The following is a 27,565-nucleotide window of genomic DNA, read 5'->3' on the forward strand; positions in this document are numbered from 1 at the left end:
TAATACCCAAATAAATAGAATTACAGTAGTCCAACTGGGCCAACACAGTAAATTTTACCAGTAATAAATAATGTTCTTGATAAAATAGTGACCTGACTTTCCTCAGCATGCCAAACTAAAGAAACATTTCTTTGCTAAGGAATTTATCTGGTCATTAAAAGTGAGAGAGGAATCCAGAATAATACCCAAAACTCTAGAAGTGAAGTCAAGTTGTAATATAATATTTGATTTCAATGCAATATGATCTACTTTCTTTTGCACTCTCTTTTCCTATACCTATTTGTTATACCCATTGCTTGCTTTTTTTTTTCAACTTTTCTTTTTGCTCCTCTCCATTGCTGCCTCCTGCGTGTGCCTGTCTCTTTACCCGCTCTTAGGGCTAGATTCACTAAGCAAACCGATTGGTTTGCGAGCCCTTTGCGACCCGATTTCCCTCCGACCTGATTCACTAACCTCTCCTCCAATCTGTGCATGCAAATGAGGAGAATTGGCATGCAAAGCAGGAAGGACGCGATTCACTAAACTTACCGACTGGCTGGCCGATCAAAAAACTAGCGACTGGTGAGGACCAGTCGCTTGTGCTAAAATCCTGCTCTCTGCCCCGGGTCTCCTGCTCTGGCCGCCCTGCTCTCTGCCCTGATTCTCCTGCCTGGTCGCCCTGCTCTCAGCTCTCTGCCCCGACTCTCCAGCCCTGCTCATCCCCAACTCGCCTGCCCTTCCCCGCAGTGTGAGCCCGTGGTTTTAACATTTGGGTTAAAACCATGGGCTCACAAAGTTAAAAAAATAGTTAAAAAAAAGAAAAAAAATGGGCATGAAGGACCAACAACGCATGCGCAGACCATCTACAGTCTAGGGAGATATTCTGCGCATGCTCAAGGATCGCTCTCCAGCGATCCGTGCAGTTGGTGGGGGGCATGCCAACGATCGCCCCCCATTTGCATGCAGGCCTTTAGTGAATTTGTCGGCCTGCATGCAATCGGGCACGGATCGGACACAGAAAGGAGGTTAGAGGTTGGTGAATCTAGCCCTTAGTTCCTTTCCTTAGGGTGAGATTTAAAGTTTGTTCAATTGGGGGTCGGGGCGGAGGGGGGGTGTCGGTGGGAAGGGTGGGGTTTTGCTATTCTTGGCGTGTCTTGTTTCTTTGTCCATGGTATCATGTTGGATTTTCTGATTGGGTGAGTGGGAGGGTTTGACCTGCATTCTTTTATACAATGTATGCACATGCACTGGGTGCTCTTTGGCAATGTTCTACAGAGGTCGGTTGGTGGGGATGGGTGTGTCTGGGGAAAAAATGAAAAATTTGAGTGACAAGTGTTTCTTGTTGCATTGGTTTGTTTATTGCTGTTTTTGTGTTGTCCTCAATAAAAACCTTTTGAAAGAAAGTTTGTTCAGGTAGATGTCAGGAAGAAGGCTAAGTTATCAGATTATAAACCCCCCTCTTGCATGTTTGACTTCTTGCAGGTGTGAAGCCCTTGGGTTTTCCTGCATTTCATTTCTCCCGTGAACATATAGCCAGTTCTGCAGAGGTGCAGCCGCTGCAGGACTTACAGCTGAATGCCTTCACACTCTGCCTCTGGATCAAAACCAAGAACAAGAAGAGCCAGGTTGTCTTCTCCTATTCCACCCGGGAAAGTGAGAATGAGCTGGTAATGACAGTGGGAGCTGATATGGATATCTGGGTGGGGGGAGAATTTACAAACTTCCACCTGCATCATAATTCTGAGGAGTGGATTCATTACTGTCTGAGGTGGGTTTCAAAGACAGGAATCACTGAGCTCTGGGTAAATGGTGTTCCTAGCAAGGAGAAATACATCCAAAAAGGGTATACAATACAGCCTGGTGGGGTGCTTATCCTGGGCAAAGACCGTGATGATCTCCTTGGGATCTTGTCCAATGGGTTCATTGGATCGATAAGCCAAGTCAACCTCTGGAACCGTAAACTGGAAGCTGCGGACATAAAAAAGTTAAGTCAGTGTCGCCCTGAGGATCTCGTGGGCAATGTCATTGCTTGGGGAAGTACCCCGGTAACTCTTTCTGGGGGGGTAACACTAGTGGTAGATAGCAGCTGCCAGTGACCTGTTATCAGGTGAAAAATGGAGGTTCATGTTTTGGTGGTAGGATGGGGTAGGAAGGGAGCCTTCTCTCAAGGTATGTAGGCTCTTTTAAGAAAAATCATCGCTTATAATTAAAAATGTAAAATGTGGTTCATGAAATTGTGGTGAGCCACATGGATAGGAATGACATCAGAGCTCCTCTCTAACAACATGGCTTCCAGATCAGTAAGAATAAACAGCTACAGTTGTGCTCTGTCAAGACTTTGCTTCTCAGCTGTTGGGGAGCAGATGCCTTCCTTCTTTCTGCTGTTAATAGATGCCTTGCTCTGTCTCCGCCATATTCTCCTGGGGCTAAGGTTTAGCACAAATAAAGTGCAGCAACCAGTGTTAACTTTTCTGTTTTGGTTTGCTCACTATTGATTTTAAGACACTGGGGGAGGAGCTGCTGGGTGTTGGATTAAGTATAAACTCTTACATGAGCATCTACAGGGGACGACAGAAAGCTGGACAGGATGAAAATCCTTGTTGGCAGTGTAGAGCAAAATGACTGGGGAAACTGGATGGACCAATTGTTGATTTAAAAAAAATAATCTGTCATGATGTACTGTGTTACTAGGCAGCTTTTTGTTCTTGTATCTATACCGTGCTCATAAAGTTTCCAAGTTTATTGAAGACTTAATATACTGCTATAAAGGGGATTATCAAAGCGGTTTACAATATAATAAAAGTGAAGCAGAAAAGAACTACAATATTATAGGAAAGAAAAGGTGACAGACAAAGGCTTAGGAACCAAAACAACCAAAGTGCTGGTGGCAGGGAATAAATGGCATAAATCAAATTTTAGAAACATGGAGCAGTGGTTCTTAAATCTGTCCTGGGGACTGCCATCCAGGTGAGTTTTCAGGATATCTCTACTGACTATGAATGAGAGAGATCTGTATCAGTGGTGTAGTAAGGGGAGGGGAGCAAGGGGGAGGACTTCCCTGGGTGACAACTTAGTGGGGGTTGCAGCACCTTTCCTCCTCTCCGCCCCCGCTCCTTCCCATTCCTCCCCCACCACGCGTGCGCCTTCCCTCTCCCCCCAACGCACCTCTAGCTCTTCACCGGCGTGAGCAGCAGCTACAATCTGCTGCTCGTGCCGACCTTGGCACCTCCCCTCTGATAATTACTTCTGGGTCCCACGACTAGGAAATGACATCAGAGGGAGAGCCAGCGCAGGCAGCATGTTGGAGATGCTGCTCGTGTTGGGAAGATAAACAGGTGTGAGGGAAGGGTAGAGGCATGCACATGGCAGGGGAGGGGGCAGAGAAGAGGGCAAAGGGGGGGTGCCACCACCCCAGGCACCTCCCATCCTCGCTACTCCAGTGATCTGCATGCCTACTCCCTCCATTATAGACAAACCTCTCTTGTGCATATTCATTAGGGGTATCCTGAAGATCCAACTGGCACCGACATATAGGATGCAGATAAGGATTATTTGACTCCCTGCACTGTCACAGGTGTACATTTTTTAGTTTTCGTACTACTAAGGTCCTTTCGGGATTAATTTCATAACAAGGAGCCTAGATTAAAAGTGAATAAGAATGAACCTATTTTCTTGCTCCGTTACAAAGATACATAAGCACCATTAGAAAATACTATTGCAAACCAGTAGCAATCGCACTTACATGCAAGGTGCTCAGGAGTAAGTAGAAATGGTAATGTGTGTCTGCCGAATTCTCTAAAACACTAGTACAGATTGTAGTGCTGCCGCCCAAACAACATCTCCGGACACACCTACTGTAAAAATATCTTATAAGAGTTCATTTCCATTGTAAAAATAGTGTTTTATGCACAAAAATGGCTTATAAAATTATCCTCTTTCAGATTGATGTTCAAAATGATCCAAATGACCAGGAGAGGCTCCTGGCCATTTAAATCACTTGTGAAGGGCCAGTGGCGTAGCAAAGGTAGGAGGAACCTGGGGCGGTGGCGCTCCCCTGTGCCCCCCGCTCCTTCTGCGTCTCCCCCCTGCATTTCCCGCCCACCATGCCACACTCCCTTCCCCCCTCCACGCACCTAAATCTTCGCCAGTGTGAGTAGCTTCTCCAGCCTGCTGCTCGCACCGGCGTTGGCCTTCCCTCTGATGTCACTTCCTGGACCCATGACCCAGAAGTGATTTCAAAGGGGGGGGAGAGCCAGGCTGGAGAATTTGCTTGCACTAGCACAGATTTGAATAGGTATGGGGAGGGGGAAAAGAAGAGCGTGAGCATGACATGAGGGGCAGAGAAGTGCCAGTGCCCCCACCAAGATGGCGCCTGGGGTGGTCCCTCCCCTGACCCCTCCCCCCCTTACTAAACCACTGTGCAGGGCTATCTGCTGATATTCACACGCACTTAACTGGCTACTGCTGCTGAATGCCATCACAGACCACTGAACTGAAAGCTGACTATTTTGTAGGTGGTCTGGTGGTGCAGTTGGCACTTACGCGATTAAGTGTTGATGTTCAGCACTTAACCGCCTACCCCCCCCACCCCCACCCCCTTTTTTCTAAGCTGCAGTAGAAGTTTCTGGAATCCCAGATTGTAGCAAGATTCCATTCTACTGATCCAGGGCAAGCAGTGGCTTCTCCCCATGTCTGTCTCGATAGCAGCCTATGGACTTTTCCTTCCCCCTACACCTGGCTGGGCCTCCGCGTGTGCGGATCGCCAGACTTGATGGACTGAAGGTCTGATCCGGAGATGGCAGGTCTTATGTTCAGGCACTTGTCCAAACCTTTTCAAACCCAGATACACCAACCGCTGTTACCACCTACTCCGGCGACAAGTCCCAGAGCTTAAACTATTTGTTGAGTGAAAAAAAAATATTTACTCCTCTTTCTTTTAAAGGTATTTCCGTGTAACTTGGTTGAATGTCCCTTAATCTTTGTAATTTTTGAAAGAGTAAAAAAATCGATTAACTTTTCATTCTGATATCCCCTCATCTTTTTAGGATGCCCCCTCCTGTTTGAACTTTTTATTCAATGAATATCTTGTCCTTCCAGTCCTTTTTTGAAGCCTGCTAGATAGATTGTTATAAATGGCACTGCTCCCTTTTCATCCTAGAGAGAACATCTTTAGCTCCCTCAGACTCTCTGGCTGATACAGTTCATGATAGTCCTGCTTTAAAATACCTCTCCCTTGTCAATTTCCTCTTCTAAATGTGGGCTCTGGAATGAAAAAACAAAATAACAAAATCCAAATAGAACATAACATAATAATAGCCTTACTAGGTCAGACCAGTATGATCCATCAAGCCCAGTAGCCCGTTCTCACGGTGGCCAATCCAGGTCACTAGTACCTGGCCAAAACCCAAGGTGTAGCAACATTCCATTCAGAATCCTAAAGAATAGCAAGATTCCAGAACCCCAAAATGTAACAAAAGATTCCAGAACCCCAAAGAGTAGCAAGATTCTATGCTACCAATCCAGGGCAAGCAGTGGCTTCCCCATGTCTTTCTTAATAACAGACTATGGACTTTTCCTCCAGGAACTTGTCCAAACCTTTCTTAAAATCAGCTACGCTATCCGTTCTTACCACATCCTCTGGCAACGCGTTCCAGAGTTTAACTATTCTCTGAGCGAAAAAAAATTTCCTCCAATTGGTTTTAAAAGTATTTCCCTGTAACAGCAAAACAACAAAAAGGATCGTGGAACAGAACATCGGATGGACCAGTTTGTAGTTTATTAAGTGTCCACTTAATAAACTTGTATGCTGTGCAGTTGATTTGTAGCCTCTTAACTACTTCGGGTCTTTTGCGACTTTTATGTTTTTATATTTAAGACAGCCAAGGACCCCATAAGACCCCCTGAGGAAGGCATTTTTATTTTGCCAAAACACGGCCCGTGTCGGGCCATTTGTATTTTATACATTATTTGGTTTTAATCTTGTAAGTCACTTGTGACTGTATACACCCTGTGGTGGATTGTTTTTTAGATGATTGTTTTTAAGTTATTTGGATGCTCATTAAACTACAAACTGGCTCTGGAATGAATACAGTTTTTAAGGTGTGGCCTTCCCAGGGACATATTAATTTCCTTTTTCTGCCCAAGTATGTTATTAACTTTTCCAACTGCTTTGTCTGTCACAAAGTCCAGGACATTGAATTCATGAAGAACAAGGGTCTTCTCCTGCTTGCTAGCTGCCAAGTCTTTCTGTCCTCAAATGGTTGTCCCACAGTGATTCTTTCCTGTCATTTCTTACATTGCCTGAAGCAGTAATTGCACTGGAGAGATACTACAGCTGTTAGCGACAGAATGAACAATCCAGATACACCACGCCCATTATGAGTTACAAAAAAAAAAAAATCATATTTATTCATCGCAAAACAAGTTTTAAATAATATAAAAAGGGATAAAGTTGAGAGTCTTAAGTCCATGTCACTGGGGGTTCGGTCCTATCCTTGTTTCCCCCTCTCTCTTTACACTTAAGTTCTTTTGCTGTATGGGCTAAAATGTGGTGGCATTAATAGCCGCCTCCTCCACCACCACAGGGAGACCAGGGTTTAGACTGTGAATTTCCTTAGAGTCTGTGCAGGCTTCCAGCCCATTTCTCTTGGCCATTATCTGACTGACTTCTAGAAACGTTTTGTTCTTTGTCTCAGGAACTATGAAGTAGATGTAGATCAACGTCAGCAGAGAGATAACTCCAAAAATGATGAAACTGTATGGTCCAAGGCCTTTCTGTAAAAAGAAAGTAACGGGGGGTGGAAATGATGAGGACGCTGGGCATGCTACTAAGATAGACATCGGACTGCCCTTTCAAAGACAGTACTTAGTGGCAGAACTTTAAGAACATACAATAAGAGCCATACTGGGATAGACCAATGGCTCATCTAGCTCAGTATCCTGCTTCCAACGGTGGCCAACGTACCTGGCACAAACCCAGATAGTATCTGGTGCACTTTGTTTCTCAACACTCTCCTGAAGGCACACCTAGCCAGTCAAGATTACCACAATGAATAGGCATAATCTAGATTTGCCTATACTGAAGACCCACTGGGTGAAACTCTAGCTCTTGCACATTCATTCCAGTAATCTTGAAAACCCAACTGGCTGGGTTGATATGTGTAGAACAGGAGAGAGGGCCTTTCCCGATGCTAACTAGGATTGGCCACTGTGAAGATGTGATACTAGGCTAGATGGACCATTGGTCTGACCCAGTAAGTCAACAATAAGAAAGTGAATAGTTAGTATTCAGCATGGAGGAGAAAACAGCATGAAAAAGGTGGTGCAACTAGGATTGGGGCTGCAGGGGACCCTCACGCTCACCTCCAGGTAGGGGAAGATGAGTCCCACCGTGAAGTTGGACAGCCAGTGCACAGATCCTGCCACCATGAATGCTGCAGGTCTTGAGGACTGTCGAAACATTTCTGTGGTCACCACGTATGGAATGGGACCTAGGAGAGAGAAAGAGAGATGAAGAAGATTATTTATCGTGGTACATCACAAGTGACCAAATGGGAGTGTCTGATGTACTGGCTGTTCCACATTTGAGACTATTCTTTAGCTGGATGGACTAAATGTTGGGCTGTTCATTCTACAGTATCTACTGTAAATAATTCTGCTTATAAAGCGCTATTCTGACTCCATGAACTTAGGCCCCACTACAGTGAATTTCTGTTCATGTAGACATGCAGGGGTCTTTGTTGAGCTACCAGAATGTCTGGGAATAGGAGGAGCACTTTAAACATGGCTCTGACCCTCTCCTGTGGCAAGTGATCAGGAGAGAGAACCCTGTCTGGGTGGAAGAATGACAGATGCCAAAGACTGATCAGAGCCCAGAAAAGATACAGGAGTGAGAAGAGAAAATCCACCTTCAAGGCACAAGTAGGAAGTGAGATATCAGATAAAAAAGCAAGGGCTTATCAGCGCCTGCTGTTACCCCCTCCCCCCCGGCATAATTCCTAGCATTTTCTCTTAATAATTTGATGAATTGTGATCAGTTCTGCCAGTCCACAATTGTACCTGTGCCACCAACCAGACATTGTTCTAATCTGATAGATTCTTTGGTAGTTGAGTTGTACATCATGAAAACCGGAGTGTAAATATAGCCAGGAGCACTGTTACTTCAAAGCTGAGCAGGAGTCCTTCAACTTCACTACTGCCAGCGATGAGTGATGCCTCAATATTGTGTTTTAATCTCTAGAGATAGGCAAGTTCCCTGGAGTCCTGCAGAGCTTACCTGTCTCTCATTATTGATAATGTGATAGTGAAACAGCACCCCCAAGTGGCAGTACTAATGGTGTAGCAAGGGAGGTTGGCACCCAGAGTGGTGGTGCCTGGCATTGCCATACTGTTGCCCCCCATTCTTCTTTGCTGCTTGAGTGCCCCCTGCGTACGTTGAAAGAGAGCCGAGTAGCAAATAGAAGACGCTGCTCGTGCCAGTGAACATTTAAAGAGACACCAGGGAGAGGGGTGATGAGCAAGAGAGGTGTAGGCGCCCAGAGAGGTCCACTTTCTCCTTATTACGAGCGATCTCCATTGATCACTATCCTCTGTTGCCTTCCATTCAACCAGCATAATAGTAGTTTGTGGTCATAGGTGTGTTCAGAGGTGAGTTAACATAGGAACATAAGAATTGCCGTTGCTGGGCCAGACCAATGGCCCATCGTGACCAGCAATCAAAGACCAGTGCTCTAATTAAGTCTAGCCTTACCTGCGTACGTTCTGGTTCAGCAGGAACTTGTCTAACTTTGTCTTGAAACCCTGGAGGGTGTTTTCCCTTATAACAGACTCCAGAAGAGCATTCCAGATTTCTACCACTCTCTGGGTGAAGAAGAACTTCCTTATGTTTGTACAGAATCGATCCCCTTTTAACTTTAGAGAGTGCCCTCTCATTCTCTCTATTTTGGAGAGGGTGAACAATCTGTCTTTATCTACTAAGTCTAAGTTATGGATTATGTGTGCATTCACACTGTACAGATAGATGTCCATGGCTTCACTAAGTGTTGTTTTTTTCAGGATTTGTACTGGTATTTTCTAAAGATACTTAGATACCCATGTACCATTATAAAATAAACTGCAAATAGGCACCGTCTTGCCCTCTTAACCTATCGTAAAAATACCCTCACTTTTGAATCCTTTTTCCCAGGCCCTTCCCCACCAACTTAAAGTCCACTGGATACATCCTTCAGCTCTTGTGTACTTACTGGGGCCAATTGCATGTCCAATGACAAAGACAACGACACAGGCAATGCTGAGGTATGGCATCCAGGAGATGGATTCCTGTGCAATTCAAATTACAGAATTCATATTAGTGTAGCATTTTCTGAACTGTTTTTCTCAGGGAAACATTGAAGCAATATGCAACAAACAAATGGATGTCCAGTCTGTGATGGGCTGCATCCATGTTCCAGCAGACACAATCCCCTAAGTCTATAAACCTGGGCATCCAACTTTACACTTAGGACCATATTCTATATATAACACCTAAAAAATTAGCACCAAAAAGAATGCCGCTTATCACAATTGTATAAATGCCTCTGAAGTTAGGCACAGTTTATAGAATCATGCTTAGCACCCATCCACATGGCTAACAGGTATACCCATTTAGTCCAGTGTAAGCCAGGCACCTAAGTTGTGCGCAGATTGGGCATAGTCTATAACAGTGCACCCAACTTGTAGGAACACCCATGGTTCACCCATGTGTCAGCCTTACATTACTGTCTGCATTTCTGTTGGCCTAACCAGTGTCAACAAAGGACTCTGGGATATTATAGTAAACAATCTGACTTTGGGAATGTTAATGCAGATTGACCCTAAAAGCCCCTGCCTAGAATCCACATATCTGGAGTATCCAGGCAGCCTGGATTTCTCAAGATGATATGTTAACTACAATGCTTGAGTAGAAGAAAAGAAGCCAGACAGACTGATTAAATCTACCATTCCTGCAAGAGTGACATACCTTCCTTATGAAGTAAGGACCATTGTCTCAAACATGTACTAAATTATGGCACAGAGAGATGCTGGAAAATATGTACTTAACAACAATGGAGGCTATTGTTAGAACAAATCTCAAACCTATAAATGCAAGTAAAAACCCTCCCCCTCTCTCTAATCTGACATTCTGGGGGCTCATCAGAATATCAGATTACACCATGCTTCTCCCCAGCCATGTCCCCTTTTGAGATCTGTGCATTATAATATAGAAACATAGAAATAGGACCAAATGGCCCATCCAGTCTTCCCATCATCAGCATCTACTATCTCCTCCTCTGCCTAAGAGATTTTCTTTCTATTTCTCTGGTGTTGTACTGCATACAGCATCTGGCATCTTAGGGTTTTGTTTGTAAATAATAGTACTTTTAGTTTGTGGTCCTGTATTTGCATAGGGGTTATCTGTGTTTTGCATGTATGACCAAGGCCAGGTGTTCTGGTAGGAATGAATGTTGAGAAGCATACAGTGTGCTTTGTGTAGTTTAATTTTGTAGTTAACCATTATGCATTGTTAATAAGATTATATTGTGTGTATTACATGAATAGAAAAAATGGTATTACAATTAGTACTACTATTATTATGAGGTGGGGTCAGGGGGCAGAGCTTGGGTAGGTTCTGGGGCAGAGCTTTTGTAGTCCCCCAAACTTAAAAGTGTTTCGCTGCCTAGGGATGCAATCCTAATAGAAGTTTCTACATATATACCCTATATTAGTTTTTCTCCATCAATATTTTCTGCAAATTGTGAAGTGGTTTTCCTGTTTTCAATTATTGATTACTGAGGGACCCCCTGCAGTCAACCACTGAATCTATGAATAGGCAGTCCTGGGCTCTTTCATTAATACTTGATGACCATGGATCAGTTCTATCAGGCAATGGAAAAGGTGATGGTACTCAGTATCCCCGAATACCCCCTGAAAAAAATCCCTGCTTTTACCTACAAGTGTGGGTATGGTGGTGGTGGGACTTAGACGTAGGGCTGACATAAGAAAGGCAACAACAGATGAAATTTTTCATTTTCAGAAGCATATATGTTGTTCAGTAATGTACCATGGGTCGACAGGACTTGGGGATCAATGTTTACATTTTTCAAGATCTGCACCACACCATAGCGTGTGGCACTGGAGTACAATATACAGACCTGAAGCTTGAGAGCCATAGTTAGCATTGCACAGGCAATAAAGCAGATGCCAAATCCAGTCAAGAGGAGGATTCTTCGACCCAAAGCATCCACAATCAGAGCCTGAGAAGCACAGAACCAGAGGAGGAATCAAGCATGACATAGCACATGCTTAGACATGAAGTGGCAGAAACAACAGGCATGGACCAAGCATACGATGTCATCAGTTAACAGCAGCTAGACATCTCAGGCCAGAATCTATAAATGACACCTATGTTAGATGCTGCCAGGTATCCTAATTGGTGACGCCTAGCTGAGTTCCACACCGATCTTAAAACTGTCTATGAAATTGTGGAGCGCAGCCATGGGAGGTATAATGCATATCAAAAGCTTAAATAAATTTTGTGAGAAAACCTCAGTGTGCCCGATTCAGGGAAACATTATTCAATTCAATACAATTTGGGCTAATGAATTGAATTTTGGATTCGATTCACTTTTCCTGCTCAATCAGGCATTTTTTCCAAACGTCCTAGCAGGTTTATTTTGTAGCCTCTTCACTCCCCCCCCCCCCCCTTTGTCCTCTCCAACACTACGCTAGCACTGTGGTGTAAACAAAATAAACAGAAAAATACTTTTCCTCTCTCTGTTAGGTCCTAGCTCACACTTATTGTCTAACACCAGCTCTGGGAAGATACACATTTTGAATCTGACATATTGTAATCACAAAATAGAAAATACAATTATTTTTTCTACCTTTTGTTGTCATTTTATTATTCAAATCATGTTGTTCCCAGGCTCTGATTTCTGTTTGTCTTCTGTTAACTCGCTCGCCAGAGTCTCCTGCCCATTTGACGCTTTCTTATTTCTCTGTACTAATCCAACTTCCATCTTTGTAACTTCCCTTCCACTGCCATATCAAACTGTTTTTTTTCCACTGTCTACCATCTCTTTCTCTTCTTGTCTTGTGCCCTGGGTCAAACCTCTCTATTCCCTTCCAGGCACCATCTTTTTCTGCCCTCCACCCTATGTCCAACATTTAGAACAGAAGAATTGCCGCTGCTTGGTCAGACCAGTGGTCCATCGTCCCCATCAGTCCACTCACGCAGTGGCCGTTAGGTCAAAGACCAGTGCCCTATTTGAGTCTAGCCTTACTTGCATGTGTCCTGTTCCAGTAGGAACTTATCCAACCTTTTCTTGAATCCCTGAAGGGTGTTTTCCCCTATAACAGCCGTTGGAAGAGCATTCCAGGTTTCTACCACTCTCTGGGTGAAGAAGAACTTCCTTACGTTTGTACGGAATCTTTTCTCTTCTAACTTCAGCAAGTTCCCTCGAAGAGGGTGAATAGTCTCTCTTTCTCTGCTAAGTCAATTCCCTTCAATATCTTGAAAATGCACCGGTAACACACACCACTAGTTCAAAAGTACTAGCAGTTCCAAAATGAAATCAACATGGGTCCTTTTCCTTCCTTGACTAACCCTTCCCCCCTTTCCCCACACATAAATGTACATCACAGGTGCTTTGTGTCATGCTGAGAGAGGGTACTTTTCAGAAGAACATGTTGCTCTGAATAAATACTTTTGAAAAATCAACCAGAAAACTGCACACAGTACACATAGCAGCTGCATTTTGCCTGGAGCGAGTACACTGCCCAGGCAGGAACTTCAGATTTGTATTTAGGGTTCATAGACAACCCCGCGAAAGACATAGGTGCGCGCCGACAACTGAGCGCAAGATGGAGGCACGCGCCAAAGAAAATTACAGTTTTTAGGGGCTCCGACGGGGGTTTTGTTGACGAGCCCCCCAGGTTACTTAATAGAGATCGCGCCGGCGTTGTGGGGGGTTTGGGGGGTTGTAACCCTCCACATTTTACTGTAAACTTAACTTTTTCCCTAAAAACAGGGAAAAAGTGAAGTTTTCAGTAAAATGTGGGGGGTTACAACCCCCCAACCCTCCCAACGCCCCCACAACGCGGCACAATCTCTATTAAGTAAAGTGGGAGGGTTCCCCCCCACGCCCCCCCACGGCCCCCCCGTTGGAGCCCTAAAACGGTAATTTTCTGCGGCACGCACCTCTGTGCTGCACTCAATTGTCTGCGCATGCCTTTGTCCCAGCACGCTTTTGACTTGACACCGTATTTAGTATGCATTGCCACTGTCAGTAACTGGGCTCATGGTCAGTGAAATTAAATAAATAGCCTACTTGGAAGAATAATTTCACGTGAGTGAAAAAGTCCTGTGTGACCGGTCTGGTGCTGTGGGCTCAGACTGCAGGCTGCAATAGGTGGGAACTGGATGGGGACCCTATCTCAGAGCATGGGTTTAGTTCAGTGTGTACAAAATGGCAATGATAAAGCAATGTTTCTGTAAAAAGGTGTCAGGAAACATTTGGAAAACTCTTAGTAAAAAAATAATTTTATGAGTTGGCAATCCAGTGAGGAGAGAGACATACCGCTAACATGGTCATCACCACGTTGACTGAACCTGTTCCCACAGTGACATACTGAACTGAAGAGTCCTCCACACCAGCTGATGAATAGATACTGTCTGCGTAATAATAGACCTGTAATCATAGAAACCTCTATTATTCAAGAAAAACAAAAGGGGTGGCTGGGGCAGACTTCCAGTGCATAGAGCTGGGGTGTAAGGGGCTTTTGTGCATGGGGGCTACTGTGAAGGGGACCTGCAGCGTGTAAGACTTTATACAACACTGTGACCTCAAAGCTCTTTTCTCGATGAAATTGCAGGGAAATACTTTTAAAACCAATAGGAGGAAATATTTTTTCACTCAGAGAATAGTTAAGCTCTGGAATTCGTTGCCAGAGGTTGTGATAAAAGTGGATAGTGTAGCTGGTTTTAAGAAAGGGTTGGACAAATTCCTGGAGGAAAAGTCCATTATTAAGACATGGGGGAAGTCTCTGCTTGCCCTGGATCGGTAGCGTAGAATGTTGCTACTCTTTGGGTTTTAGCCAGGTACTAGTGACCTGGATTGGCCTCTGTGAGAACGAGCTACTGGGCTTGATGGACCATTGGACTGACCCAGTAAGGCTATTCTTCAGGATCCCTCTTACCGCATTAATGCCAGACAACTGCTGTCCCATGTTCATTGCAATGATTGAGATAAGCTGCCAGCGCAGAGGTCGGAAGGAGCAAAGATTTAGCACTGTTAGTTGACCTTCGGCCTTTTCTGAGTGGTCCTCCAACCGCATTTCTTCAATCTCCACATCCACATTCTCACATCCCCTCAGACGTTTCAAACCTATAACATGGGGGAGAATCAAAGGGTGTGAGAGCAAAGCAAGATATGGATGGTGGAGATACCCGAAGACGAAGGGAGGGCTGTGAGAGAAGTGCAGGGGATGGATGGTGGAGAAGAGGGTGAAAAGATGGATATGAGAACAGAGCGGAGCAGACTCCATACATCAGGCTTCTTCTCTGGTGGTATTCAAGTCCAATAACTTATAAGGTGTCACCCAAAGTGGCTCAAAGGATTCAACCTAATATATATGCCAAAATATACCACTTATTAGGGACAGTGCACCTACTACCATCAGCTATTATAGTGTCTTATAAGAACAAGACTCAGGATTCTGAGGCCTTTTCCTGAGTCTAGTTCTTATAAGACACTATAATAGCTGATGGTAGTAGGTGCACTGTCCCTAATAAGTGGTATATTTTGGCATATATAATAGGTGGTATTCAAGTCCAGTCTGAAAGCCCGCTTTTTTGAAGCTGCATTTAAGTCCTAACCCCAACCCTAGGGGACCCTTAGACCCTCCCCCAGGCTCCCCCAGTTCCACTCATCCCCCACCCTGTTATGCCCCAGTCTCGCCAAAACCCCTTCCCCCGCTGCATGACATCACGTGCACACATATGCGCGTGTGCGTGATGCAATTACATGGCAGATGCCCTCCTGCCTGACACGATTTTGAGGGAGCTTTTCAAAACCCAGACAAAGTGCTGGGTTTTGAAAAGCCATCCGGACCACTGGACGTGTCCTCGAAAAAGTGGACATGTCCAGGGAAATCCGGACATTTGGTAACCCTACCCAACCGACTTATAAAGCACCAATATCCGTTTGGCCCCTACCCTATTTGCCTCATCATCCCCTTTGCAACTCCCTACCTGAGCAGTGTATATATCGTAGATTCACTCTTCTGTCCTGTGTGTCTGTCATAATTAGATCGTAAGTAGAGAATGACACTGTGACAAAATTCATCACCGTTCCCGTCCCCGCAGATAAACGCAGGAAACCATCTTCATGTCATTCTTTAAGGAGAGAGGGAAGAATCAGAGTATGAATGGCCACAACCACTGACCCGCAAGCTTTGCTTTGAAGAATGCTGGTGTAGAAGGACTGAGGTTGATATAGACACCACAGAATGACAGTGTCTGGTATCCAGAGCAGATATTGTGATGTCATAATGCCTCATTCCACCAGTGCCTAAGAACAATCCTTGGCTCCCATAAGAATGAGAGTATGAATGGCCACAACCACTGACCCGCAAGCTTTGCTTTGAAGAATGCTGGTGTAGAAGGACAGAGGTTGAAATAGAAAATGACATGGGATTATTTCCCGCGGTTATCCACGGGGACGGGAACGGTGATGAATTTTGTCACCTTGTCATTAAGCTCTTTCGAGCAGGGTCTGTCACTTTTGTGTTTAATGCACAGTGCTGCGCACACCTCGTAGTGCTACAGAAATAATAAACAGTAGTAATATGAGGAGAGAAAAGCAGAGGACAGTTTAGGAGAGACGAAGAGGCTGTGAGAGCAGAGCAGGACCAGAAGGTGGAGAGGAAGATGAGGTTTGGAAAGAGGTCCTTACCTTTTCTGGCTTTCTCTTCATCTCCTTTCTGGATCAGGCAGTACCTGGGGCTCTCAGGGAAGAAGGGCAGAAAGATGAGCTGCAGGACAGCAGGAATCCCAGTCACTGCCAGCAACACAGTCCAGCCTAAAGAAGAATCACATTTGACGACATGCTCTCCATTGTGACACATCATCTGTGAGATGGAGATCTAGTCCCCTCATGTATATCATAAAAGTGCTTAAACAGTCAAAGGTCAGAAGTTCCAACATGATATAATCCTGATTGTTTGAAGTATAGAGGATGGGAACAAACGTTGCCTGGCAAGGGGCATGTTGTCGTTTAAAAATGGTGGAACCCAGTGCTCGTAATTCTCCTTGGATATTTTGAGAATTTCTGCTGATAATATTATTTGTAAGTTTAAACATCTTTTGAAACAGGTTGGATAAAATGTTGTATGCAGGATATCTCTCCCATCATATGTAGTTAAAAGGGGATCGATTCCGTACAAACGTAAGGAAGTTCTTCTTCACCCAGAGTGGTGGAAAACTGGAACGCTGTTCCGGAGGCTGTTATAGGGGAAAACACCCTACAGGGATTCAAGACAAAGTTAGACAAGTTCCTGCTGAACCAGAACATACGCAGGTAAAGCTAGTCTCAGTTAGGACACTGGTCTTTGACCAAAGGTCCACTGTGTGAGCGGACTGCTGGGCACAAGGACAACTGGTCTGACCCAGCAGCAGCAATTCTTATGTTCTTATGTTTCAGAAATGTCCTGGTCAGCCAGTCAATTGGCTTCAAGGTTTTTCCAATATTTTTGAAACTTGTGATCTTCCATCTTTGTTTGGAGTTCATCAGGCCTTCTGAGTACTGGTACACACTTCTCCCTCCGTATTCGCTGTGATAGGGTATTAACAGACCCGCAAATACAGAAAAAACGTGGAAAACTTTTTCATATGTTATTCGCTGTTTTCTATTAAAAACCATCGTGAATATGGTAAAAACCGCGAATAATATGGTGGGAGACCTGGCCTGTTCCTGAAGGAGAGGCAAAACACAGTGAAGAAAGTGCTGGGAATCGGCGATTTCTCTATGCAAGCTGACGTCATTTGGGGGGAGGATCAAGCAAGCTAAAAACCGTGAATAATCGAAACCGCGATTGCTGAAACTGCGAATACGGATGGAGAAGTGTATATAGTTCAGTGGCTTTTAATTTTTGATATTAGTGAAAGGAGGAAGATGAAAAATGGAATTGCTAAATTAAAAGATGCTGGGAACCGATATGTGGAAAGTGATGAGGAAAAAGCAAATGTGCTAAACAAATACTTCTGTTCTGTGTTCACAGAAGAAAATCCTGGAGAAGGACCAAGATTGTCTGGCAAAGTTACACGAGAAAATGGAGTAGATTCTGCGCCGTTCACGGAGGAGGGTGTTTATGAGCAACTTGAAAAACTGAAGGTGGACAAAGCGATGGGACCAGACGGGATCCATCCCAGGATACTAAGGGAACTCAGAGAGGTTCTGGCGAGTCCTATTAAAGACTTGTTCAACAAATCTCTGGAGACAGGAGGATTCCTGGGGATTGGAGGAGAGCGGATGTGGTCCCTATTCATAAAAGTGGTCACAGGGATGAAGCAGGAAACTACAGGCTGGTGAGCCTCACTTCAGTTGTTGGAAAAATAATGGAAGTGTTGCTGAAAGAAAGGATAGTGTACTTCCTTGAATCTAATGGGTTACAGGATCCGAGGCAACATGGCTTTACAAAAGGTAAATCGTGCCAAATGAACCTGATTGAATTTTTTGATTGGGTGACCAGAGAGCTGGATCGAGGACATATGCTAGATGTAATTTACTTAGATTTCAGCAAAGCCTTTGATACAGTTCCTCATAGGAGGCTGTTGAACAAACTTGAAAGGCTGAAGTTAGGACCCAAAGTGATGAACTGGGTTAGAAACTAGCCTGTCGGACAGACGCCAGAGGGTGGTGGTTAATGGAAGTCGCTCGGAGGAAGGAAAGGTGAGTAGTGGAGTCCCTCAGGGTTCGGTGCTGGGGCCGAAACTCCTCAATATGTTTGTGAGTGACATTGCTAAAGGGTTAGAAGGAAAAGCGTGCCTTTTTGCAGATAATACCAAGATTTGTAACAGAGTAGACACCGAAGAGGGAGTGGAAAATATGAAAAAGGATCTGCAAAAGTTAGAGGAATGGTCTAATGCCTGGCAACTAAAATTCAATGCAAAGAAATGCAGATTAATGCATTTGGGGATTAATAATCGGAAGGAACCATATATGCTGGGAGGAGAGAAGCTGATATGCACGGACAGGGAGAGGGACCTTGGGGTGATAGTGTCCGAAGATCTAAAGGCGAAAAAACAGTGTGACAAGGCAGTGGCTGCTGCCAGAAGGATGCTGGGCTGTATAAAGAGAGGCGTAGCCAGTAGAAGGAAGAAGGTGTTGATGCCCCTGTACAGGTCATTGGTAAGGCCCCACTTGGGAGTATTGTGTTCAGTTTTGGAGACCATATCTGGTGAAGGACGTAAGAAGACTTGAAGCGGTCCAGAGGAGGGTGACGAAAATGATAGGAGGCTTGCGCCAGAAGACGTATGAGGAGAGACTGGAAGCCCTGAATATGTATATCCTAGAGGAAAGGAGAGACAGGGGAGATATGATTCAGCCGTTCAAATACTTGAAGGGTATTAACGTAGAACAAAATCTTTTCCAGAGAAAGGAAAATGGTAAAACCAGAGGACATAATTTGAGGTTGAGGGGTGGTAGATTCAAAGGCAATGTTAGGAAATTCTACTTTACGGAGAGAGTGGTGGATGCCTGGAATGCGCTCCCGAGAGAGGTGGTGGAGAGTAAAACTGTGACTGAGTTCAAAGAAGCATGGGATGAACACAGAGGATCTAGAATCAGAAAATAATATTAAAAATTGCACTAAGGCCAATACTGGGCAGACTGGCACGGTCTGTGTCTGTATATGGCCGTTTGGGGGAGGATGGGCTGGAGAGGGCTTCAATGGCTGGGAGGGTGTAGATGGGCTTGAGTAACATAACATAGTAACATAGTAGATGAAGGCAGATAAAGATCCGAATGGTCCATCCATTCTGCCCAACCTGATTCAATTTAAATTTTTAAATTTTTCTTCTTAGCTATTTCTGGGTTCCTACTGCCGAAATATCCGTTAAAACCTACTCCAGCCCATAGATTTCAGCAGTTTTGTATCTGCCGTCATCTACTATGTGACTATGTACTTCAGGGAATGTCGGTCCTCGAGGGCCGCAGTCCAGTCGGATTTTCAGGATTTCCCCAATGAATATACATGAGGTCTATTTGCATGCACTGCTTTCATTGTATGCTAATAGATCTCATGCATATTCATTGGGGAAATCCTGAAAACCCGACTGGATTGTGGCCCTCGAGGACCGACATTGGACACCCCTGATGTACTTAGATGCACAGCTATGGTGCATAACAATGAAAGTACAGTAATTCAAGGAAAGTATCTCTTTTAAAAAGCAAGTTGGATGCATTTTATAACTTTTTACTGTATAATAAAAATATTATTTGAAGTTATGGTTACATTCAATAGTTGTTCCATTAGAACAACACTGTTTCCCAGGGTTTAATTCGTAGACAAAAAGGAAGTGGAACTGTAGAACCAGGAAAGGGGGGGAGGGAGGCCATGGGCAGGAGTACAGAAAAAATGCTGGGTTAGGGACTGCTCGGTTCTAGGCTCACCCTCTCCCTTCTTTCCTATAGACCAGATCAGAACATCTCCACAACTGTGGCGTCAGAAAGGAAGTGACTGAACTGTGTACCAGGCTGGTGCACCAGAAATGAAGCTCTAGCGCTTTCTCTAATGAACTGTCAGAACTTCTACACTGGGTTTAACTAATGGTTCAGCTAATTCAAGGATTCTCAACCCTGGTCTTGGAGGCACCCCGACCAGTCAGGTTTTCAGGATATCCACAATGAATATTCATGAGAGATATTTGCAAATCTCTCTCGAAAATGCTCATTGTGGATATCCTGAAAACCTCACTGGCTGGGATGCCTTTAGGGTCAGGGTTGGGAACCAATGAGCTACTGGGAAGTAAGTTATATTAATTTTTATACAGAATACTAAACAGAAAATAGTGCTTAATCTTTATGAAAATGACAATACAGTATACTCTATGGATACATGATTTTTATTAGGACTTTTATAATGCTAAGTCACTGATATTACTTACAGAATTGTGATCTAAAACAATTTTTTTTCACATTGGGCAACCACTTGTTTGACAGTTAGCCTAACATAGTAGGTGACTGCAGGAGGATTGAGTGACTTACAAGGTCACAAGGAGCAGCATGGGGTTTGAACCCACAACCTCAGGGTGCTGAGGCTATAGCTCTAACCTCCTTCCTCCAGGAGGCAGCAGAAGACACATTTCTCTCTGGAAATATATCCACACACATGCAGAAGCTTTCACTCCAGTATTTCTCTCATTGTCAGAGCAGTGAAACATTATCCAGGCATCATCTTCTGACCTTTGTGGTTTCCAAGGACGTTCCTGATTCCAAAGATTTGAGCCATCAGGATGCCAATAGTGATGAACAGCTGTGGCACCACTCCAATTGCCCCTCGCAAATTCTTGGGTGACATTTCTCCCAGGTACATGGGCACCACATTGGAAGACAAGCCTAGGAAATGAGGGAAGAGATAAGGTTAACTCTGAGGTAAGATTGGTAATAGTATACATAGGCACTGTGAGAAGAGAATGGAGGGAGGAAGGAGATGATCTAGGAGAAGAGAGAAAGGTAAGAATAGCAAGGATAGCAGGAACAAGGTGAGGGGGAATGTGGAGAGAAGAGAGGCGATGCAAAGATGAAGACAAGGGAAGAAGAGAAAAAATGAGGTGAAGGCAGGAGAAGACAAGAACAAGGAAAGGAAAAAAGTGAGATGAGGACAGGAGAAGAAGAAGGTGAAGCTGAGTTAGTCACATGCTAAGATTTGCTAGAGGGATTCTCTCATTTCACTGTCACCTGCACATATCCCAATGAGGAATCGAGCTACGATAATGATCTCAAAGGAACCCGCCAGCTCACTGCACCCCATCATGATAGCTGGGATGATGGAGAAGACATTGTTGAAGAGAAGGGTCCCTTTTCTATTAGAGAGAGAGAGCAAGTGAGAACACAACTTACACATCAAAAGGGGGAGGCTGGTTAATGGGGAGCTTCATGAAGAAGAGGAAAATGTGAGAAGCACACTAAATCCTTAACCAGGGAGTAGTCTAGTGATCAGTGCAGTGAGCTGAGAACTTGGGACCTGAGCACAATCTCCACTGTTGCTCCTTGTGATGCTTGGCTAGGGTTACCATATGGCTCCAGAAAATGGAGGACAGATTGAGACATCTGGGTTTTACTTCCATTGCTTTCAGTGGAAGTAACGCTTAGATGTCTCAATCTGTATTCCTTACTTCTATTGCTTTCAACAGAAGTAAAACTCGGATGTCTCAATCCATCCTCCTTTTTCTGGAGCCATATACAGTAGTAACCTTACTCTTGGCAAGTCACTTAACCCCTCCATTACCTCAGGTACAATATTTAGATTGTGAGCCCACTAGGGATAGATAAGTATCTGCCTATAATAAATGTAAACCTCTTTGATTATACCACAGATAGCTGATGTATCAAATCCCCTTATCCTTAACCTCTGATGGTGGACCAAATGCCAAAGACTTTTGTGAACACCTGAAGCATTTAATGTATGAATACTACATGCACGAGTGTTAGAAATATGTTATTTCATAACTACAATCGGTACTCGTTGCAAAATGTAAATCATCTCTTGAAATACAAAGGACTCTGGAGCCTCAGGGCAGTGCCCCAGGATCATTTCTCATAATATCATTCCTGGATGGGTGTGTGATGCTCAGAGATTGGTATTTTAAATGTTAGTCTAGCTAACTTTGGGATTTACCTGTACAAACTTTGAATTTTAAAATTCCCCCTCACCCCAAGCTCAATGGTTAAGCTCTGGAACGCGTTGCCAGAGGATGTGATAAGAGTGGATAGCATAGCTGGTTTTAAGAAAGGTTTGGACAAGTTCCTGGAGGAAAAGTCCATAGTCTGTTATTGAGAAAGACATGGGGGAAGCCACTGCTTGCCCTGTATTGGTAGCATGGAAAATTGCTACACCTTGGGTTTGGCCAGGTACTAGTAACCTGGATTGGCCACTGTGAGAACGAGCTACTGGGCTTGATGGACCATTGGTCTGACCCAGTAAGGCTATTCTTAGGTTCTTATGTTTTACTCAGGCAAATCACTGGTTGCATAAAATTTATTCAGATGAAAAGGTGGAACTTTGGCCATTCCCAGAAATAGTTCATTTATAGCCAGTCAGCACTGATATTCAAAGTTACCCATATAACTTTGATCAGTCAATCAACTGACCTAACATTATTCACTTTATGAGGTTTTGAATATAGACTTTACAAAGTCCTTTTAAAAGAGGTTTGTCAAAAATCCAAGCACTGAAACCAGGGTTCATAGGGTCAATGGACTCCTCTTATGTATTGATTTTACTGGAGAAGGGAATCCAGACACATCTAAGAAGATGGGTGATCTGCTGCCTAACATTCACTCCATCAAAAATTACAAAGACTAGGAGACACTCAACAAAGTTACAGGGAAATACTTTTAAAACCAATGGGAGGAAATTTTTTTTCACTCACAGAATAGTTAAGCTCTGGAATGCATTACCAGAGGTTGTGGTAAGAGTGGATAGCATAGCTGGTTTTAAGAAATGTTTGGACAAGTTCCTGGAGGAAAAGTCCATAGTCTGTTATTGAGAAAGACATGGGGGAAGCCACTGTTTGCCCTGGATCGGCAGCATGGAATGTTGCTACTCTTTGGCGTTCCGGAATCATTGGTTACTCTTTGGGGTTCTGGAATCTTGCTGTTCTTTAGGATTCTGAATGGAATGTTGCCACTCTTTGGGTTTTGGCCAGATACTAGTGACCTGGATTGGCCACCATGAGAACGGGCTACGGGGCTTGCTGAACCATTGGTCTGACCCAGTACGGCTATTCTTATGTTCTTAAAGACCAGTACTGTCCACATTGGTAATTTGGTGCCCTGCCATACAATGAGCTAACAATAATTTATTCCTTGTTAGTAACAAGACAAATTTAGGGAAAGAAGCTATCAGTGCCTCAGTCCATTCCTGGGGAAGGGAGAGGGGGAGATGAGCTCACTCTAAATCTAAGCAGCTAAAAATCTGCCACCTCAAATTAGGAAGCTCAGCTTTTTGGCTCCTAAACTTTGCCAGCTGATGCTTTCTCCTTGGTATTTTCCCTTGTGCTGACCATATCTACTTTTTAGACACTTAAATTGCCCCAGGTACATTAGATAGATTATGAGCCCGCCGGGACAGACAGGGAAAAATGCTCAAGTGCCTGAATAAATTAATGTAAACCGGTCTGAGCTCCCCTGGGAGAACGGTATAGAAAATTGAATAAATAAAAAATAAATGTAGGCATTTAACTCCAGTCAGTTTTCAAAGGAGCTCATTTGGGGGTCTCTCTTAAACTTACGGCTGCGCTAGAGGTTTGTAGCACGGGCAAGCACAATAAATGCGTCGATGATCATAGAATTCCTATGAGCGTTGGAGAGCTTACCTTGCCGGCCCACGCTACAAACCTTTAGCGCAGCTTGATAAAAGGGGGGGAGGGAAAGGTTCCGTAGCCCTTTGAAAATTTCAAAGGAATTTCTAAAGGTACGAAAGGGATTAACTCCCAGAAAATTCACAACTGCCATCCCCTCTCTGCAGGGAAAATGGGTCTATTTTATACTGATTCGTTACTAGAATAAAGGTGTACACTTTTAACCCTTTCAGGACCAAGGGACATATTTGTCCCATAACTTTAAAATCCTATAAATTTTGATTGGGATAGTCTACAGTTCTAAATTTGATATGTACGGATTCCATATGATACTGCCTTTATGTAAACAAACTGGTTCCGACATTCATTCATTAGCGTCGTTGCCAGATTGACGAGAAGATTCACTTGCCACACTGTCCATAAGCCAGAAGTGTGATTTTTTTTTAAAAAAAATAATGATATTTCACAAAAAAAATCAATTTTTTGGCATCTGCAAGCCCTTTTTACCATAAAAATGTCGTCAAAACCACAAAAAGTGGCCTACGATCCTTATGGTCCTGAAAGGGTTAAATATACCTTCCAGTAAAAGGACTGTTTCTCACCTACCCACAGGGGTTTCTGTCCTTGGATAAACCTGTAACAGGAAAGTAACTGTGCTTTCGGTAGGTAACCCAAACCCCGTTCATCTGTAAGCTTGCATGTTTACACCAGCCCTTTAACCTACTTGTAACTACCTCATAGGAAGCTGAAAGTTTGTGCTCAAAGATCAAACTTGGAAATGGGCTTCTTCTAATCAGTAGCTCCCCAATTTTCAGTTACCTGCCAAAACAATTCACAAGCGGAGCAACCAGGAGAGACCCAACAAAGCCTCCGAGGGGAAAGACAGAAACCGTGAATGACCAAAGCATGACGAGGATGCTTTCGCTGGCATACTGCCCTGTCCGGCTAGAGTAGGTCTGGTTGTAAAACTCTTTCATGAACTAGAAAGGCGGAGAAACAGCAGTATTACACTCCAAAACATTCAATGCATCCATTATTCTTTAGAGTCACTGACTTCACATCCAGTCCTCGAGGGCTACTAATAGGTCAGATTTTCAGGATACCCTTAATAAATATGCATGAGAGGTAGTATGTAATAGAGGTAGTGGACAATCTCTCTCATACATATTCAATAGCAATAACCTGATCTGATGGTGGCCCTCAAGGGTTGAGAGCGACGAACAAGGCTTTAGGGACTTCTTGATGAAGAAAGAGGCCAACCTATTCTTCTGACTGCAAATGTATCACCCTGCTGAATCTTTTAAGCGTGCTGTACTAAGGGAAAGACTACATACAGTGGCAGGAAAGAGGATCCTTGTTTGTTGATCACAAGAACCCTGAAGAAGGCTCTACACAGCCGAAACACGGCCCGTGTCGGGTCACATCAATTATAGGTTATCCCAATAAAGCCTGATTTACATGAACATAGACTCTATAATTGTGATTTTATGTATGGACTTTTATTGCTCATGACCACCATGTTTGAAATAGTATTGAATCTCCATTCTATGTGTTTCTATTTGTAGCTTTTGTGGAGACCTCTTGGTTTTCTTTTTTCTGTATTCATCTCACACCCTGTTTCATATTCCTAAACAGCTCTCACTTATGAAACAGTTCCTAACAGTATTAGTGTCGGGACGTAGGGTCTTCTCCATCCCCTACATTCCACGTCTGTTCCTACAGTGGTACTTACTGGTGTGGGAGAATTGATAGATGCCACATTGTATCCATACTGGAAAGAGGACCCAAAAGTGGATATTAGAGTCACCAGAACCAGCATTAGCGTGAGCTTCTACAAAAGAGGGAGAGCCACAAGGAAGTGTGAACTGTGCAGTGAAGAAGTCTGGACCCCTGAGAAGAGGCAAAGTCCCCGGTGATGTAGCTCATCAGTCACCTCAGGAGGACATTTACGTATAAAGACATCCAAAAGCCACCATAGTGTCAGATATTTGCCTGTGATGTGTGTGTTTTGTGCCTGTTCCTCCCCCCCCCCCCCCATCTCATACTTAATGGTCCCAAAGTCTCACCTCTATGCTTCAAGTGCTCTCATGTCTTATATATGCTTTCCCACCATCCCATATTTACTGCTTCCAGAATCTAACACCTGTTACCCCTCTATCCAACATTGACTGCTCCCCAAGTCTCATTCCTGCTCTCCCACTGTCCTACACATCCTGAGTCTCCCACTTGCTCATCTACTATTTTCCCACTATTCCAAGCAAAAAGTGCCCCAGTTACACCCCCTTCTCTCTACTGAGTCAGACCTACTTCTCCTTCTCATGTCTCCCTTTGCCATCTCACAGGTGCTCTCCTGCTCCCCTACTCCTGACAGGTCCATTCAGTGGCTCGTCACTAACACACGACGCGAACTGCACGGAATCCACTTTCAGCCTCGTGTTCTGCAGTCATAATGCCACATTAATCCTTTCACCAGCTGCGCTTGCCATGTCCCTGCTGATCTCTGAACTCTCCTCTCCCATACTTACCCCTTTCTGTTCCACAGATTCGGGTACCTTTTCCATGTTCTCAGAGCTTATCCCACACACTCACTCCATCCAGAATAGAACAGACCTGAAGGAAAGACAGAGCCTTTGCACTGCACTTTGGACATGTTATCATCACAGTAGAAACATTAGATTTTAGACTCTGTTCTCACAAACATTCTTTTTAATTTACTTGTATGAGTCTCTTAATCTCTATATAAATAATTGCACCTTGAACTCTCCGCAAATCTTCTGACAAAGGACTGGTCCCTGAACACTTGCTGTTACTCAGAAACTAAGCCTGCTGATGTGCAGATAGCCAGATAAGTAAAACGTCAAATGCATTTTGCTAAATGAACTGGAGATCTGTTTCATGCTTCAAAATACCAACTTTGCTGTAGCTTTGCTCTGTTGCATGATTTGCTTTCCCCTTGGGTGTTAATTGAAGGCAGAGACATAGCCAGGCTGCAAATTTTGGCACAATGTCCTTTCTGCCCCTGCCTCTAGCTCTCTGCCCTCCCCCTCCCCTGCGCCCTCTTCAACTCAACTTAAAATATAAAGACTTCAGCAGGTGGGGGTCCCCCAGCCCTGCCAGCTGAAGATCTCTTCCAAAGGCACCCAGAACTCCCTGTATGAAACCTGAGCATGCATAGCCTGCTAGCATTGATGGTTTGGCAGTAGGGAATTCTGGGTGTCTTCAGAGGAGGCCTTCAGCTGGTGAGACTTGGAGATCCTCGCCAATTACTACAAAGATGCACCACTGCTTTGAGGACCTGAGTCACAGTGCTCACCCAGGCCCAACCCTGGCTATACCAAGCTATCCTTTTCTTTTGAAACCTTTTGACAGATCTGGGCTGTCTGCTCCCCCCCCCCCCCCCCGACCTCCTACTAATATAAAGCCTAAAGCCCTGAATAGGGGTAACTCACCGCCACCTCTCCATGTGTTGCATAATGCTGGATGACCAGTAAAAGCAGAGTGACATGGTAGGAACATGAATGAAGGACTTGCTTTCACTGTCCTGCAGGTGCTCCACATCCTCTCAACTGGCTAAATTTCTATCTGAGATGAAGTGCAGAAAATGCATTTCAAGATGAGAATAACCAAAGTTAGAGGCTCTCACCAATGCATTACAGAAAAGAAAGCAGCAAGTCAAAGAAATAAACATACATATATCATCCACTACAAAATGGGCAACACCTTAATGGGTCTAAGAAATATTCAAATTATTAACCAGTTACTGTGGTTCTTTGAGCGATATTACTCCACATTAATAATCACTGTTCCCTCTAAGCCAGTGGTCTCAAACTCCAACCCTTTGCAGGGCCACATTTTGGATTTGTAGGTACTTGGAGGGCCTCAGAAAAAATAGTTAATGTCTTATTAAAGAAATGACAATTTTGCATGAGGCAAAACTTTTTATAGTTTATAAATCTTTCCTTTTGACTAAGTCTTAATAATAATATT

The 27,565-nt window shown here is 44.0% G+C and overlaps 2 protein-coding genes across 6 annotated transcripts in view; one reads left to right on the forward strand and one right to left on the reverse strand.

Moving 5' to 3' along the window:
• CA6 (carbonic anhydrase 6) overlaps positions 1-4,581 on the forward strand; it is a 31,495-nt gene extending 26,914 nt beyond the window's left edge. For all 4 annotated transcript variants that reach the window (XM_033922456.1, XM_033922459.1, XM_033922458.1 and 1 more), the window contains one exon: positions 1,462-4,581. In XM_033922456.1, the coding sequence (XP_033778347.1) occupies positions 1,462-2,075 (614 nt within the window). In that variant the 3' untranslated portion in view covers positions 2,076-4,581. The remainder of the gene's footprint in view (positions 1-1,461) is intronic.
• Positions 1,832-27,291, reverse strand: SLC2A5 (solute carrier family 2 member 5). Of its 2 annotated transcripts, XM_033922461.1 has the most exons (13): positions 27,028-27,291; positions 26,104-26,188; positions 25,311-25,409; positions 24,398-24,558; positions 20,955-21,079; positions 20,460-20,612; positions 15,951-16,076; positions 14,194-14,381; positions 13,575-13,685; positions 11,148-11,249; positions 9,222-9,297; positions 7,342-7,469; positions 5,596-6,753 (listed from the first exon to the last, which is right to left on the reverse strand). In XM_033922461.1, exons 2-13 carry the CDS (start codon positions 26,137-26,139, stop codon positions 6,520-6,522), a joined length of 1,539 nt encoding a protein of 512 aa, XP_033778352.1. In that variant the 5' UTR covers positions 26,140-26,188; positions 27,028-27,291; the 3' UTR covers positions 5,596-6,519. The 2 variants fall into 2 exon arrangements, with proteins under 2 accessions (XP_033778353.1, XP_033778352.1); XM_033922462.1 differs by lacking the exons at positions 5,596-6,753; positions 27,028-27,291 and adding an exon at positions 1,832-1,947 and having other exon boundaries at positions 26,104-26,590.
• Positions 27,292-27,565: the final 274 nt, after the last annotated feature.

The sequence above is a fragment of the Geotrypetes seraphini genome, chromosome 15, assembly GCF_902459505.1.
Source record: "Geotrypetes seraphini chromosome 15, aGeoSer1.1, whole genome shotgun sequence".
Lineage (NCBI taxonomy): Eukaryota > Metazoa > Chordata > Amphibia > Gymnophiona > Dermophiidae > Geotrypetes > Geotrypetes seraphini.

What these genes read in the sequence shown, in the direction of transcription:
- SLC2A5 (XM_033922461.1), bottom strand. Translation starts at nt 26,139, where the DNA reads ATGGAAAAGGTACCCGAATCTGTGGAACAGAAAGGG. An exon ending in CTATCAATTCTCCCACACCA is followed by an intron (nt 24,559 to 25,310) that starts GTAAGTACCACT and finishes CCGCCTTTCTAG; the next exon opens with TTCATGAAAGAGTTTTACAA. An exon ending in CGTCCTTGGAAACCACAAAG is followed by an intron (nt 16,077 to 20,459) that starts GTCAGAAGATGA and finishes ATTCTTCTTTAG; the next exon opens with GCTGGACTGTGTTGCTGGCA.